Source organism: Tachyglossus aculeatus, chromosome 1 (assembly GCF_015852505.1).
Source record: "Tachyglossus aculeatus isolate mTacAcu1 chromosome 1, mTacAcu1.pri, whole genome shotgun sequence".
Lineage (NCBI taxonomy): Eukaryota > Metazoa > Chordata > Mammalia > Monotremata > Tachyglossidae > Tachyglossus > Tachyglossus aculeatus.
Genome location: NC_052066.1, coordinates 10,066,842 through 10,083,262, shown reverse-complemented (window position 1 = coordinate 10,083,262; position 16,421 = coordinate 10,066,842). Strand labels below are relative to the sequence as shown.

The 16,421-nt window shown below is 49.0% G+C and overlaps 1 protein-coding gene across 2 annotated transcripts in view; it reads left to right on the top strand.

The window, feature by feature from the left end:
* CTDSP1 (CTD small phosphatase 1) overlaps positions 1 to 15,929 on the top strand; it is a 49,759-nt gene extending 33,830 nt beyond the window's left edge. For both annotated transcript variants that reach the window (XM_038741558.1, XM_038741516.1), the window contains exons 5-7: positions 5,836 to 5,928; positions 7,693 to 7,878; positions 13,881 to 15,929. In XM_038741558.1, the coding sequence (XP_038597486.1) occupies positions 5,836 to 5,928; positions 7,693 to 7,878; positions 13,881 to 14,009 (408 nt within the window). In that variant the 3' untranslated portion in view covers positions 14,010 to 15,929. The remainder of the gene's footprint in view (positions 1 to 5,835; positions 5,929 to 7,692; positions 7,879 to 13,880) is intronic.
* The last annotated feature ends 492 nt before the right edge of the window (positions 15,930 to 16,421 follow it).

Sequence of the window (16,421 nt, the reverse complement as noted above, 5' to 3'; positions counted from 1 at the left end):
CCTTCTCCAGCCCAGCCCGCACGCTCCGCTCCTCTGCCGCTAATCTCCTCACCGTTAGGCCTCGTTCTCACCCGTCCCGCCATGGACCCCCGGCCCACTTCCTCCCCCAGGCCTGGAATGCCCCCAATCCCTCTGCCCATCCGCCAAGCTAGCTCTCTTCCTCCCTTCAAGGCCCTACTGAGAGCTCACCTCCTCCAGGAGGCCTTCCCACACTGTGCCCCTTCCTTCCTCTCCCCCTCATCCCCCTCTCCATCCCCCCATCTTACCTCCTTCCCTTCCCCACAACTCCTGTATATATGTATATCATCATCAATCGTATTTATTGAGCGCTTACTATGTGCAGAGCACTGTACTAAGCGCTTGGGAAGTACAAATTGGCAACATATAGAGACAGTCCCTACCCAACAGTGGGCTCACAGTCTAAAAGGGGGAGGCAGAGAACAAAACCAAACATACTAACAAAATAAAATAAATAGAATAGATATGTACAAATAAATTAAATAAATAAATAAATAAATAAATAGAGTAAAAAAATATGTACAAACATATATCCATATATACAGGTGCTGTGGGGAAGGGAGGGAGGTAAGATGGGGGGATGGAGAGGGGGACGAGGGTGAGAGGAAGGAAGGGGCTCAGTCTGGGAAGGCCTCCTGGAGGAGGTGAGCTCTCAGCAGGGCCTTGAAGGGAGGAAGAGAGCTAGCTTAGCATGTATATATGTTTGTACTTATTTATTACTCTATTTATTTATTTATTTTACCTGTACATATCTGTTCTATTTATTTTATTTTGTTAGTATGTTTGGTTTTGTTCTCTGTCTCCCCCTTTTAGACTGTGAGCCCACTGTTGGGTAGGGACTGTCTCTAGATGTTGCCAACTTGGACTTCCCAAGCGCTTAGTCCAGTGCTCTGCACACAGTAAGCGCTCAATAAATACGATTGATTGATTGATTGATTGCTGTGTGACCTCGGGCAAGACACTTCACTTCTTCACTTCTCTGGGCCTCAGTTCCCTCCTCTGGAAAATGGGGATTAAGGCTGGGAGCCCCACGTGGGACAACCTGATTACCTTGTATCTACCTCAGTGTTTAGAACAGCGCTTGGCACGGCACTTAACAAATACCATAATTATTATTATTAGCGAGGGAGACGGACATCAGTCCAGAGACCCCCTCCCCACATCACACACACACACACAAATACACACACTCACACACATCCTTTGTACTTCCCAAGCGCTTAGTACAGTGCTCTGCACACATTAAGCGCTCAATAAATACGATTGATGATGATGATGATCCCAGTGGTTCTGGGCCGGGCTTGCTCTCCCCACCTGGTGTCCCACAATCCATCAACAGGCCAAACAGTCAGTCGTATTTATTGAGCGCTTACTATAAGGGGAAGCAGTATGGCTCAATGGAAAGAGCCCGGGCTTTGGAGTCAGAGGTCGTGGGTTCAAATCCCGGCTCCGCCACTTGTCAGCTGTGTGACGTTGGGCAAATCACTTCTCCGGGCCTCAGTTCCCTCATCTGTAAAATGGGGATGAAGACTGGGAGCCCCTCGTGGGACAACCTGATTACCTTGTATCTACCCCAGCGCTTAGCACAGTGCTTTGCACATAGTAAGCGCGTAACAATTACCAACATAATTATTATTATTATTATACTGGTGGCATTTATTGATTCATTCATTCATTCAGTGCTAAGCGCTTAGTACAGTGCTCTGCACACAGTAAGCACTCAATAAATACGATTGATGATTTATCAATTGCTTACTCTGTGTCAAGCAATGTTCTAAGCGCTTGGGGTAGATAATAATAATGATGGCATTTATTAAGCGCCTATTATGTGCAAAGCACTGTTCTAAGCGCTGGGGTGGCTACAGAGTGATCAGGTTGCCCCACAGAGGGCTCACAGTCAATCCCCATTTTCCAGATGAGGTAACCGAGGCCCAGAGAATCAATCAATCAATCAATCGTATTTATTGAGCGCTTACTGTGTGCAGAGCACTGTACTAAGCGCTTGGGAAGTACAAGTTGGCAACATATAGAGACAGTCCCTCCCCAACAGTGGGCTCACAAGTGAAGTGACTTGCCCAAAGTCACCCAGCTGGCAATTGGTGGAGCCGGGATTTGAACCCATGACCACTGTCTCCAAAGCCCAGGCTCTTTCCACTGAGCCACGCAAGCTAATCGGGTTGGACCCAGTCCCTGCCCCACAGGGGGCTCACAGTCTTAACTCCCATTTTACAGATGAGGGGACTGAGGCCGAGAGAAGCGAAGTGACTTGCCCAAGGTCACACCGCAGACAAGTGGCGGAGCCGGGATGAGAACCCAGGGCCTTCTGACTTCCAGAAGCAGTATGTTCTAGTGGTTAGAGCCCGAGCCCGGAAGTCAGAAGGTCCTGGGTTCCCATCCCGGCCCTCCCACTTGTCTGCTGTGTGACCTTGGATAAGTCACTTCACTTAAAGAGCCCGGGCTTTGGAGTCAGACGTCATGGGTTCGAATCCCGGCTCCGCCACATGTCTGCTGTGTGACCTTGGGCAAGTCACTTCTCTGAGCCTCAGTTACCTCATCTATAAAATGGGGATTACGACTGGGAGCCCCACCTGGGACAACCTACCTTGTATCCCCCCCCACAGTGCTTAGAACAGTGCTTTGCACAGAAAAGCAGCGTGGCTCAGTGGAAAGAGCCTGGGCTTTGGAGTCAGAGGTCATGGATTCTAATCCCGGCTCCGCCACATGTCAGCTGTGTGACTTTGGGCAAGTCACTTCATTTCTCTGGGCCTCAGTGACCTCATCTGGAAAATGGGGGTGAAGACTGTGATCCCCACGTGGGACAACCTGATCATCTTTTATCCCCCTCAGCGCTTAGAACAGTGCTTTGCACATAGTAAGCGCTTAACTGCAATCAACATCATTAACAAATGCCATCATTATCATTGTTATTATCATTATTATTCTCTGGGCCTCAGTTACCTCATCTGTAAAATGGGGGTGAAGACTGTGAGCCCCACATGGGACAACCTGATCATCTTTTACCCTCTCAGCGCTTAGAACAGTGCTTTGCACATAGTAAGCGCTTAACAAATGCCATCAACATCATCAACAAATGCCATCATTATTATTATTATTCTCTGGGCCTCATTTACCTCCTCTGTAAAATGGGGGTGAAGACTGAGCCCCACGTGGGACAACCTGATCATTTTTTATCCCCCTCAGTGCTTCGAACAGTACTTTGCACATAGTAAGCGCTTAACAAATGCCGTCAACATCATCAACAAATGCCATCATTATTATTATTATTATTATTATTATTATTATTATTATTATTATTATTCTCTGGACCTCAGTTACCTCATCTGTAAAATGGGGGTGAAGACTGTGAGCCCCACGTGGGACAACCTGATCATCTTTTATCCCCGTCAGCACTTAGAACAGTGCTTTGCACATAGTAAGCACTTAACAAATGCCATCAACATCATCAACAAATGCCATCATTATCATTATTATTATTATTATTATTCTCTGGGCCTCAGTTACCTCCTCTGTAAAATGGGGGTGAAGACTGTGAGCCCCACGTGGGACAATCTGATCAGCTTTTATCCCTCTCAGCGCTTAGAACAGTGCTTTACACATAGTAAGCGCTTAACAAATGTCATCAACATCATCAACAAATGCCATCATTATCATTATTATTATTATTATTCTCTGGGCCTCAGTTACCTCATATATAAAATGGGGGTGAAGACTGTGAGCCCCACGTGGAACAACCTGTTCATCTTTTATCCCCCTCAGCGCTTAGAGCAGTGCTTTGCACATAGTAAGCGCTTAACAAATGCCATCAACATCATCAACAAATACCATCATTATCATTATTAGTATTATTATTATTCTCTGGGCCTCAGTTACCTCATCTGTAACATGGGGGTGAAGACTGTGAGCCCCACATGGGACAACCTGATCATCTTTTATCCCCCTCAGCGCTTAGAACAGTGCTTTGCACATAGTAAGCGCTTAACAAATGCCATCAACATCGTCAACAAATGCCATCATCATTATTATTATTATTCTCTGGGCCTCAGTTCCCTCCTCTGTAAAATGGGGATGGAGACTGGAAGTCCCACATGGGCCAGGGTCTGTGTCCAACCTGATTTGCTTGGATCTACCCCTGCGCTTAGTACAGTCCCTAGCGTATAGTAAGCGCTTAACGACAAATACTATTATTATTATTATAGTAGGCCCAAACTCCATCCACTAGGCCATGCTGCTCCCTTGTGTGCCGAGCACTGTACTAAGCGCTTGAGAGAGTCCAATAGAACAGTAAACGGACACATTCCCTGCCCACAGCAAGCTCACAGTCAAGAGGGTCCTGCTTCCCAGGCACCTGCTCTGTCAATCAATCAATCATATTTCTAGCCTGTGAGCCCGCTGTTGGGTAGGGACCGTCTCTCTATGTTGCCGACTTGTACATCCCAAGCGCTTAGTCCAGTGCTCTGCACGCAGTAAGCGCTCAATAAATACGATTGAATGAATGAATGAATATTTATTGAGTGCTTACTGTGTGCAGAGCACTGGACTAAGTGCTTGGGAAGTCCAAGTTGGCAACATAGACGGTCCCTACCCAACAGCGGGCTCACAGTCTAGAAGGGGGAGACAGACAACAAAACCAAACGTATTAACAAAATAAAATAAATATTTTATTTATAAAATACTGTGAGCCTTAATGAGAGCTCACCTCCTCCAGGAGGCCTTCCCAGACTGAGCCCCTTCCTTCCTCTCCCCCTCGTCCCCCTCTCCATCCCCCCATCTTACCTCTTTCCCTTCCCCACAGCACCTGTATATATGTATATATGTTTGTACATATTTATTACTCTATTTATTTTACTTGTACATATCTATTCTATTTATTTTATTTTGTTAGTATGTTTGGTTTTGTTCTCCGTCTCCCCCTTTTAGACTGTGAGCCCACTGTTGGGTAGGGACTGTCTCTATATGTTGCCAACTTGTACTTCCCAAGCGCTTAGTCCAGTGCTCTGCACACAGTAAGCGCTCAATAAGTACGATTGATTGATTGATTGACTGTCTCTATATGTTGCCAACTTGTATTTCCCAAGTGCTTAGTCCAGTGCTCTGCACACAGTAAGCGCTCAATAAATACGATTGATTGATTGATTGACTGTCTCTATAGGTTGCCAACTTGGACTTCCCAAGCGCTTAGTCCAGTGCTCTGCACACAGTAAGCGCTCAATAAATACGATTGATTGATTGACTGTCTCTGTATGTTGCCAACTTGGACTTCCCAAGCGCTTAGTCCAGTGCTCTGCACACAGTAAGCGCTCAATAAATATGATTGATTGATTGATTGATTGACTGTCTCTATATGTTGCCAACTTTTACTTCCCAAGTGCTTAGTCCAGTGCTCTGCACACAGTAAGCGCTCAATAAATACGACTGATTGATTGATTGATTGAAGTGGAATAGATATGTACAAGTCAAATAAATAGAGTAATAAATCCGTACAAACATATATACATATATACAGGTGCTGTGGGGAAGGGAAGGAGGGGGCCCTGTCGTGGGGGGAGTGGCGGGTCTCAAAGAGACCGTCCAGTTAGTAGGCCTGAGGCCTGCCCCCCTGAGCGCTCGGCCCGGGCCCGGTTGCCGACTTGTCCTTCCCAAGCGCTTAGTCCAGTGCTCGGCACACAGTAAGCGCTCAATAAATACGATTGATTGATTCCCGGTTGCCGACTTGTCCTTCCCAAGCGCTTAGTCCAGTGCTCGGCACACAGTAAGCGCTCAATAAATACGATTGATTGATGATTGATTCCCGTCCAGGTGTACGTCCTGAAGCGGCCATTCGTGGATGAGTTCCTGCAGCGGGTCAGCCAGATGTTTGAGTGCGTCCTCTTCACTGCCAGCCTGGCCAAGGTGAGACCCACCTCTCTCCCCTCCCCTCAGGATGCGGACCGCGGCGGCTGATGTGCCTACTTGATGGGCGTCCCCTGGTCGCCCCACCGCCCACCCCCCAGTGACCCCATGGTCGCCCCTCCGGCCTCCCCCTCAATAGTCATTCATTCGCTCAACCGTATTTACTGAGCGCTTACTACGTGCAGAGCACACGTGCGGTCCAGTTCGGCAACAGGTACTGTGTGCAGAGCACTGTACTAAGCGCCTGGGAAGTACAAGTTGGCAACATAGAGAGACAGTCCCCACCCAACAACGGGCTCACAGTCTCGAGAAGCAGCGCGGCTCAGTGGAAAATCAATCAATCAATCAATCAATCGTATTTATTGAGCGAAAAGAGCCCGGGCTTTGGAGTCAGAGGTCGTGGGTTCTAATCCCGGCTCTGCCGGTTGTCAGTCGTGTGACTTTGGGCAAATCACTTCACTCCTCTGGGCCTCAGTTCCCTCAATCTGGAAAATGGGGATGATAATAATAATAATGTTGGTTTTTGTTAAGCGCTTACTGTCAATCGTATTTACTGAGCGCTTACTGTGTGCAGAGCACTGGACTAAGCGCTTGGGAAGTACAAGTCGGCAACACATAGAGACGGTCCCTACCCAACAGTGGGCTCGCAGTCTAGAAGTGTGCAAAGCACTGTTCTAAGCGCTGGGGGGAACACAAGGAGAGGAGCTTGTCCCATGTGGGGCCTCACAGTCTTAATCCCCATTTTACAGGTGAGGGAACTGAGGCACAGAGAAGTGAAGTGACTTCCCCAACGTCACACAGCCGACATGTGGGGGAGGCGGGATTCGAACCCATGACCTCTGACAAGCCCGCACTCTTTCCACTCTTTTAGACTGTGAGCCCACTGTTGGGTAGGGACTGTCTCTATATGTTGCCAACTTGTACAGTGCTCTGCACACAGTAAGCGCTCAATAAATACGATTGATTGATTGTTTGATTGATTTCCACTGAGCCACGCTGCTTCACCAGGGGATGAAGACTGTGAGCCCCCCGTGGGACAACCTGATCGCCTTGTAACCTCCCCAGCGCTTAGAACAGTGCTTTGCACATAGTAAGCGCTTAATAAATATTATTATTATTCTCTGGGCCTCAGTTCCCTCATCTGTACACAGTAAGCGCTCAAAACATACGACTGAATGAATGAATGAATCTGTAAAAGGGGGATGAAGGCTGTGAGCCCCCCGTGGGACAACCTGATCACCTTGTAACCTCCCCAGCGCTTAGACCAGTGCTTTCCATCGTTATTATTATTATTATTAGAAGGGGGAAGTGGTCATTATGCTGGCCACTGTGGCCAACCCTGGTCACCCCTCCATAATAATAATAATAATAATAATGTTGGTATTTGTTAAGCGCTTACTATGTGCAAAGCACTGTTCTAAGCGCTGGGGTAGATACAAGGTAATCAGGTTGTCCCACATGGGGCTCACAGTCTTCATCCCCATTTTACGGATGAGGGAACTGAGGCCCAGAGAAGTGAAGTGACTTGCCCAAAGTCACACAGCTGACAAGTGGCGGAGCCGGGATTTGAACCCACGACCTTTTGACTCCAAAGCCCGGGCTCTTTCCACTGAGCCACGCTGCTTCTCGGTCCCACTGACCACTGTGGCCTACGTATTGGACCAGTGGGGTGTTCCCGCCGCCTCCGCTCGGCATGTTGACCGCCGTGGCCTATGTACTGGACCGCTGGGTGACCCGGTGACCCGCCCTCCTCCCTCCCCTCAGTACGCCGACCCCGTGGCCGACCTGCTGGACAAGTGGGGGGCCTTCCGGGCCCGGCTCTTCCGGGAATCCTGCGTCTTCCACCGGGGAAACTACGTCAAGGACCTGAGCCGGCTGGGCCGGGAACTGGAGCGGACGCTTATCCTGGACAACTCGCCCGCCTCCTATTTCTTCCACCCCAACAACGCCGTGGGTACCGGGCCGTGGCGGGGCGGGCAGGGGAGGGGGCCGACGATCACGATGATGGTACCTGTTAAAGCGCTTACTACGTGCCAGTACAGTGCAAGCGCTTAGTACAGTGCTTAGAGAAGCAGCGTGGCTCAGTGGAAATAATAATAATAATAATGATGGCATTTGTTAAGCGCTTACTATGTGCAAAGCACTGTTCTAAGCGCTGGGAGGTTACAAGGTGATCAGGTTGTCCCACGTGGGGCTCACAGTCTTAATCCCCGTTTTACAGATGGGGGAACTGAGGCTCGGAGAAGTGAAGTGACTTGCCCAAGGTCACACAGCAGACATGTGGCAGAGCTGGGATTCGAACCCATGACCCCTGTCTCCAAAGCCCGGGCTCTTTCCACTGAGCCACGCTGCTTCGGAGTCAGAGGTCATGGGTTCAAATCCCGGCTCCACCGCTTGTCAGCTGTGTGACTTTGGGCAAGTCACTTCACTTCTCTGTGCCTCAGTTCCCTCATCTGGAAAATAGGGATTAAGACTGTGAGCCCCATGCGGGCCAACCTGATCACCTTGTATCCCCCCAGCGCTTAGAACAGTGCTTTGCACATAGTAAGCGCTTAACAAATGTCATCATCATTATTATTATTATTATTATTATTACAGTGCTCTGCACACAGTAAGCGCTCAATAAATACGATTGATTGATTGCCAGACGCTGTACTAAGCACTGGGGCGGATACAAGCTAATCAGGTTGGAGACAGTCCCTGTCCCACGTGGGGCTCGCAGTCTCCATCCCCATTTTACGGAGGAGGGAACTGAGAGGCGAAGTGACTTGCCTGAGGTCACACAGCAGATAGTAATAATCGTAATAATAATTCTGGTATTAAGCGTTTACTTGGTGCCAGGCACTGTAATAATAATAATAATAATAATAATAATGATGGTGGTATTTGTTAAGCGCTTACTATGTGCGAAGCACTGTTCTAAGCGCTGGGGGGGGATACAAGGTGATCAGGTGGTCCCACGTGGGGCTCACAGTCTTAATCCCCCTTTTCCAGATGAGGGAACTGAGGCACAGAGAAGTTAAGTGACCTGCCCAAAGTCACACGGCTGACAAGGGGTGGAGCAGGGATTAGAACCCACGACCTCTGACTCCCAAGCCCGGGCTCTTTCCACTGAGCCACGCTGCTTCTCTGCACTATATTGATACAAGCAAATAAAAGTGGGCACAGTCCTTGTCCCCCGTGGGGCTCACAGTCTCAATCCCCATTTTCCAGATGAGGGAACTGAGACCCAGAGAAGTGAAGTGACTTGCCCAAGGCCACACGGCAGACAACTGGAGGAGCAGCGTGGCTCAGTGGAAAGAGCCCGGGCTTGGGAGTCAGAGGTCTTGGGTTCTAATCCCAGCTCCGCCGCTTGTCAGCTGGGTGACTTTGGGCAAGTCACTTCACTTCTCTGTGCCTCAGTTACCTCATCTGTAAAATGAGGAGCTCCATGTAGGACAACCTTCATTCAGTCGTATTTATTGAGCGCTTACTGTGTGCAGAGCACTGGACTATGCGCTTGGGAGAGTACAAATCGGCAACAAATAGAGACGGTCCCTACCCAACAACGGGCTCACAGTCTAGAAGGGGGAGACAGATGACAAAACAAAACATGTAGACAGGTGTCAAAGTCGTCAGAACAAATAGAATTAAAGCTATGTGCAAATCACTAACAAAAGAAATATAAATATAATATAATAATATAAATATAAAAAATATATGTAATATAAACATAAAATATATTTTATAGATATTTATAAATATTTTATAAATATTTATTATATAATATACAACATTATATAAATATTATGTAAATAATTATATGAATATAAATATGTAAATATTTATAAATATTTTATTTATTTTAAATATATGATATAAAATATATAAAAATATAAAAAATAACTTGTACTTCCCAAGCGCTTAGTCCAGTGCTCTGCACACAGTAAGCGCTCAATAAATACGATTGAATGAAAAATAAATAGAATAGTAAATACGTACATGTGCAAGTACAGCCTGATAACTTTGTACGAATATGTACAAGTACAATCTGATAACTTTATATGTTTGTACCTATTTATTACTCTATTTTACTTGTACATATTTATTCTATTTATTTTATTTCGTTAATATGTTTTGTTTTGGTGTCTGTCTCCCCCTTCTAGACTGTGAGCCCACTGTTGGGTAGGGACCGTCTCTAGATGTTGCCAACTTGGACTTCCCAAGTGCTTAGTCCAGTGCTCTGCACACAGTAAGCGCTCAATAAATACGATTGAACGACTGAATCAATCAATCAATCAATCAGTCGTATTTATTGAGCGCTTATTATGTGCAGAGCACTGTACTAAGCGCTTGGGAAGTACAAATTGGCAACATATAGAGACAGTCCCTACCCAACAGTGGGCTCACAGTCTAAAAGGGGGAGACAGAGAACAAAACCAAACATACTAACAAAATAAAATAAATAGAATAGATATGTACAAATAAATTAAATAAATAAATAAATAGAGTAAAAAATATGTACAAACATATATACATATATACTGAATGAATCTACCCCAGGGTTTAGCACAGTTCTTGGTGCCTAATAATAAAAAAAAAAATAATAATAATAATGGCATTTATTAAGCGCTTACTATGTGCAAAGCAATCAATCAATCATATTTATTGAGCACTTACTGTGTGCAGAGCACTGTACTAAGCGCTTGGGAAGTACAAGCTAGCAACATATAGAGACAGTCCCTACCCAACAGTGGGCTCACAGTCTAGAAGGGGGAGACAGAGAACAAAACCAAACATACTAACAAAATAAAATAAATAGAATAGATAGGGACAAGTAAAATAAATAAATAAATTATAAAAATAAATAATAAATAAATAAATAAAGCACTGTTCTAAGCGCCGGGGAGGTTACAGGGTGATCAGGTTGCCCCTCAGGGGGCTCACAGTCTTCATCCTGTGAAGACAGTCTTCATCCTTCATCAGTCTTCATCCTTCATTCATCCAAGTTATGTTGCCAACGTGTACTTCCCAAGCGCTTAGTACAGTGCTCTGCACACAGTAAGCGCTCAATAAATACGATTGCTTGATTGATTGATCCTCATTTTACAGATGAGGTAACTGAGGCACAGAGAAGTGACCTGCCTAGGAAGCGCTTAACAAATACCATCGATATTGTTATTGTTGTTATTATTGTTATGATTATTATTAACTCAGCTCTTGACTTCCAGGGCCGGGCTCTACCCACTAGGCCACACTGCTTCAAGAGGGACTGTAGGGTGGGGGGGACCGGGAGGGATGGTAGGCTTGGGGACAGGGTGCCCCGGGTCATGAGTCATCCTCATCATCATCATCAATCGTATTTATTGAGCGCTTACTATGTGCAGGGCACTGTACTAAGCGCTTGGGAAGTACAAATTGGCAACATCTAGAGACAGTCCCTACCCAACAGTGGGCTCACAGTCTAAAAGGGGGAGACAGAGAACAAAACCAAACATACTAACAAAATAAAATAAATAGAATAGATATGTACAAGTAAAATAAATAAATAAATAAATAAATAAATAAATGAATAAATAAATAAATAGAGTAATAAATATGTACAAACATATATACATATATACAGGTCCAGAGGAGTCCAGAGGAGTGGGGATGGAGGGGGCACAAAAACTGGACAGGGGACGGGCAGACCCTACCCTTACCCCACAAGGCTAGTGGAAATCCGTCCCTCGGTGGTATTTATTGAGCACTTAATAATAATAATAACAATAATAATGATATTTGTTAAGCGCTTACTATGTGCCGAGCACTGTTCTAAGCGGCTGGGGAGGTAACAAGTTAATCAGGTTGTCCTACGGTGGGGGGCGGGGCTCACAGTTTTAATCCCCATTTTCCAGATGAGGTAACTGAGGCCCAGAGAAGTGAAGTGACTTGCCCAAAGTCACACAGCTGACCGGTGGCGGAGCTGGGATTCGAACCCCTGACCTCCGACTCCAAAGCCCGGGCTCTTTCCTCTGAGCCACGCTGCTTCTCAATAATAATAATGTTGGTATTTGTTAGGCGCTTACTATGTGCAAAGCACTGTTCTAAGCGCTGGGGGGAATACAAGGAGATGAGGCTGTCCCATGTGGGGCTCACAGTCCTAATCCCCATTTTCCAGATGAGGGAACTGAGGCCCAGAGAAGTGAAGTGACTTACGCAAGGTCACACAGCAGACATGTGGGGGGAGGTGGGATTTGAACCCGTGACCTCTGACTCCCAAGCCTGCGCTGTTTACACATATGTGCTATGTTTGCTATCCATTCGTTCATTCGTATTTACTGAGCGCTTACTGTGTGCTAATGCTTTGCACGTAGTAAGCGCTTAACAAATGCCATTATGTCTCCCCCTTCTAGACTGTGAACCCACTGTTGGGTAGGGACTGTCTCTATATGTTGCCAGCTTGTACTTCCCAAGCGCTTAGTACAGTGCTCTGCACACAGTAAGCGCTCAATAAATACGATTGATTGATTGATTGATTGATTATTATTATTATTATTACTACTAAGCACTTGGAAAGTACAATTCCAAGCAGCATGGCTCAGTGGAAAGAGCACGGGCTTGGGAGACAGACGTCTTGGACCCTAATCCCTGCTTGTCACTGTCAGCTGTGCGACCCACTTTGCGCAGAGCACTGTACTAAGTGCGTGGAAGAGTACAATAATAATAATGATGGCATTTATTAAGCGCTTACTATGTGCAAAGCACTGTTCTAAGCGCCGGGCAGGTTACAAGGTGATCAGGTTGTCCCACTGGGGGCTCGCAGTTTTAATCCCCATTTTTACAGATGAGGTAACCGATCCTTGCCCAAAGTCACACAGCTGACAGTTGGCGGCCACGGGATTTGAACCCATGACCTCTGACTCCAGAGCCCGGGCTCTTTCCACTGAGCCACGCTGCTTCTCTTAGAGTGGGTGATGATGAAGATGATGTTGGTGTTTATTAAGCGCTTACTATGTGCAAAGTACTGTACTAAGCGCTGGGAATCAGGGGACCTTTCATTCATTCATTCATTCATTCAGTCATATTTATTGAGCGCTTACTGTGTGCAGAGCACTGTAATAATAATAATAATAATAATGGCATTTGTTAAGCGCTTACTATGTGCAAAGCACTGCTCTAAGCACTGGGGGGATACAAGGTGATCAGGTTGCCCGGCGTGGGGCTCACAGTCGTCATCCCCATTTTACAGATGAGATAACTGAGGCTCCGAAAAGTTAAGTGACTTGCCCAAGGTCACACAGCAGACATGTGGAGGAGCCGGGATTCGAACCGATGACCTCTGACTCCGAAGCCCGGGCTCTTTCCACTGCGCCACGCTGCTTCTCTAAGCACTTGGGAAGTCCAAGTTGGCAACATATAGAGACGGTCCCTACCCAACAGTGGGCTTACAGTCTAGAAGACCTGGGTTCTAATCCCGACTCCGCCACTTGCCTTCTGCATGATCTGGGCCAAGTCCCTTACGTTCACTGGGCCTCAGCTGCCTCACTCCATGCAATGGGGATTTTCCCCTTCTTCCCCCCCGCCCCGTTAGCCCCGGAGCATCCCGTGGCACGGGGCCCGACTCCGATCCGAACATCCTCCTTGGAGAAGCAGCGTGGCTCGCTGGAGAGAGCCCGGGCTTGGGAGTCGGAGGTCATGGGTTCGAATCCCGGCTCCGTCAGCTGTGTGACTTGGGGCAAGCCACTTCACTTCTCAGTTCCCTCATCTGGAAAACAAGGATGAAGACTGTGAGCCCACAGTGGGACAACCTGATCACCTTGTAACCTCCCCAGCGCTGAGAGCAGTGCTTTGCACATAGTAAGCGCTTAATAAATGCTATCATTATTATTATTATTATTATCCCCCGTCCGCCCCAGCGCACTGGGCGCCGTGCCCTCGTCGTCGCCTCCCGAATCCCCCCGCCCCCTCCCCATCACGGTTCTCCTCCCCAGGTGCCGGTGGCCTCGTGGTTCGACAACATGGCCGACACGGAGCTCCACGACCTCCTGCCCTTCTTAGAGCGGCTGAGCCGCGTGGACAACGTCTACTCCGTGCTCAACCAGCCAAGGACTAGCAGCTAGTGGGGGTGGGCCGGGGGCGAGCCACCTGCCGCCCCTCTCCCCTCGCCCCAACTTCCCTCCTTTTTTTACACGAATCTTTTAAATGCCGTGCCATGGGCCAAAAGCCCCCGCCCCTCCAGACCTCAGCTCGGGGCCGGGAGGAACCGGGATACCAAATTCCTGGCTTCCGGCCTCCACTCTGTGCCTTACCCCCGTCCTTGGGGGGCTACCGGATTGAGGGGGAGGCCTTGCGGCCCGCGCCGTCCCGCCCCCACCCAGGTTCCCCCCTCTCACTGCCAAACTGGGGCGGGGGCTTTCCCGCCAGCGCTTCCCCATCCCGGAGAGGTAGAGGGAGGGTCAAAGATCCCTAAGTGCCTTGCTCAGAGCACCCCTCTTCCTCCTCCTCCTCCTCCCCTCAGGCTGTCTGTGCCAACCTCCCTCCTCCAGGCCGTGGGACGGCGGGGGCTAGCCGTCCCTCCCCGTCTGCCTTAACCGATTGCCCCGCCGACTCTTCCCGTGGAGCCTTGGGGCTTTTTTAATCCGTGGCCCGTTCGCTGTGCCATATAAATATGTATATGTGTGTATATAGATTTTTAGGGAACGGGACGGTGGGGAGGGGGAGAGAGCTGGGGCCTAGTGAGGGGGGACAGGAAGGATTCTATAAAAAAAAGCCAAACCCGTTATTTTCTAAGTGGGACAAGCCACCCCGAGCCTCCTATCCCGGCTGGGGTCTCTTCCGGTCCTCCAGTTACGTGGGGGGCAGTTTGGTGTCCGTCCTTTGAACCCTGACCTCTCCTATAAATGCCTCCCCTCTCCTGTGCCCCCCAAAGTCTCCCTGGCTTTGGACACGAGTGGGTTTAGGGATGGGTGGGGGGGTGTTAGGGCCTTCAACCCCCCGTCCTCTCCCATAAATGCCTTCCCGCTCCTGTGCCCCCCAAAGTCTCCCTGGCTTTGGACACGAGTGGGTTTAGGGATGGGTGGGGGGGTGTTAGGGCCTTCGACCCCCCGTCCTCTCCCATAAATGCCTTCTCGCTCCTGTGCCCCCCAAAGTCTCCCTGGCTTTGGACACGAGTGGGTTTAGGGATGGGTGGGGTGGGTTTAGGGCCTTCAACCCCCTGTCCTCTCCTATAAATGCCTTCCCTCTCCTGTGCCCCTCAAAGTCTCCCTGGCTTTGGACACAAGTGGGTTTAGGGATGGGTGGGGGGGGGGGTTTAAGGCCTTCAGCCCCCCCGTCCTCTCCTATAAATGCCTCCCCTCTCCTGTGCCCCCCAAAGTCTCCCTGGCTTTGGACACAAGTGGGTTTAGGGATGGGTGGGGGGCTGTTAGGGCCTTCAACCCCCCGTCTTCTCCTATAAATGCCTTCCTGCTCCTGTGCCCCCCAAAGTCTCCCTGGCTTTGGACACGAGTGGGTTTAGGGATGGGTGGGGGGGTGTTAGGGCCTTCAACCCCCCGTCCTCTCCCATAAATGCCTTCCCTCTCCTGTGCCCCCCAAAGTCTCCCTGGCTTTGGACATGCGTGGGTTTAGGGATGGGTGGGGTGGGTTTAGGGCCTTCAACCCCCCGTCATCTCCTATAAATGCCTTCCCTCTCCTGTGCCCCCCAAAGTCTCCCTGGCTTTGGACACGAGTGGGTTTAGGGATGGGTGGGGGGCGGGGGGGGGGCCGTTTAGGGCCTTCACCCCCCATCCTCTCCTATAAATGCCTTCCCGCTCCTGTGCCCCCCAAAGTCTCCCCAGCTTTGGACACGAGTGGCTTTAGGGACGGGGGGGTTAGGGCTTTCACCCCCCTGTCCTCCCAGCTTTTAATTCCTCAGGAGAGGAATGAGAGAGATTCAGGAGAGGTTAGCCCTGTCCTGGCTGCATTTTTCCCCCCGCTCCCTCCCTAGCCAGGAGGGGGTTGGGTGCTACAGCCAAGGGACCAGGGCACTGCCATGTTTGTGGGGTCCCCACCTGGGGGGTGGGAGGGAGGGGGGGCTGGGGCGGGGCGGGGGGGCTGATTAAAGTGCCTTTTGTGGGAACAAGAGCCTCACACTGTGATGTGCCAGACCTAAAGAGAAAACCAGTCTCCTGCTCCCGGCCTCTGCCTATTTATTTGGGGGGGACCGGGAGGGGGAGAGAGAGAGAGAGGAGGGGAGGTGGGAGGGGGAGAGAGAGAGAAGGGGAAGGGGGTCTCTACCCCAGCGCTTAGAACAGTGCTTTGCACATAGTAAGCGCTTAATAAATGCCATCATCATCATCAAAAAGGGGAAGAGTGAGAGAAAGGGTAGGGGGACAGAGAAAGGGGGGGCCTCAGTGAATGGGCTTGTTCTTCCTACCACTACGGGAAGCTAAGTCCCCAGTCCTGCCTGCCCCCCCATCTTATTCATTCATTCATTCAATCGTATTTATTGAGCACTTACTGTGTGCAGAGCACTGGACTAAGCGCTTGGGAAGTAC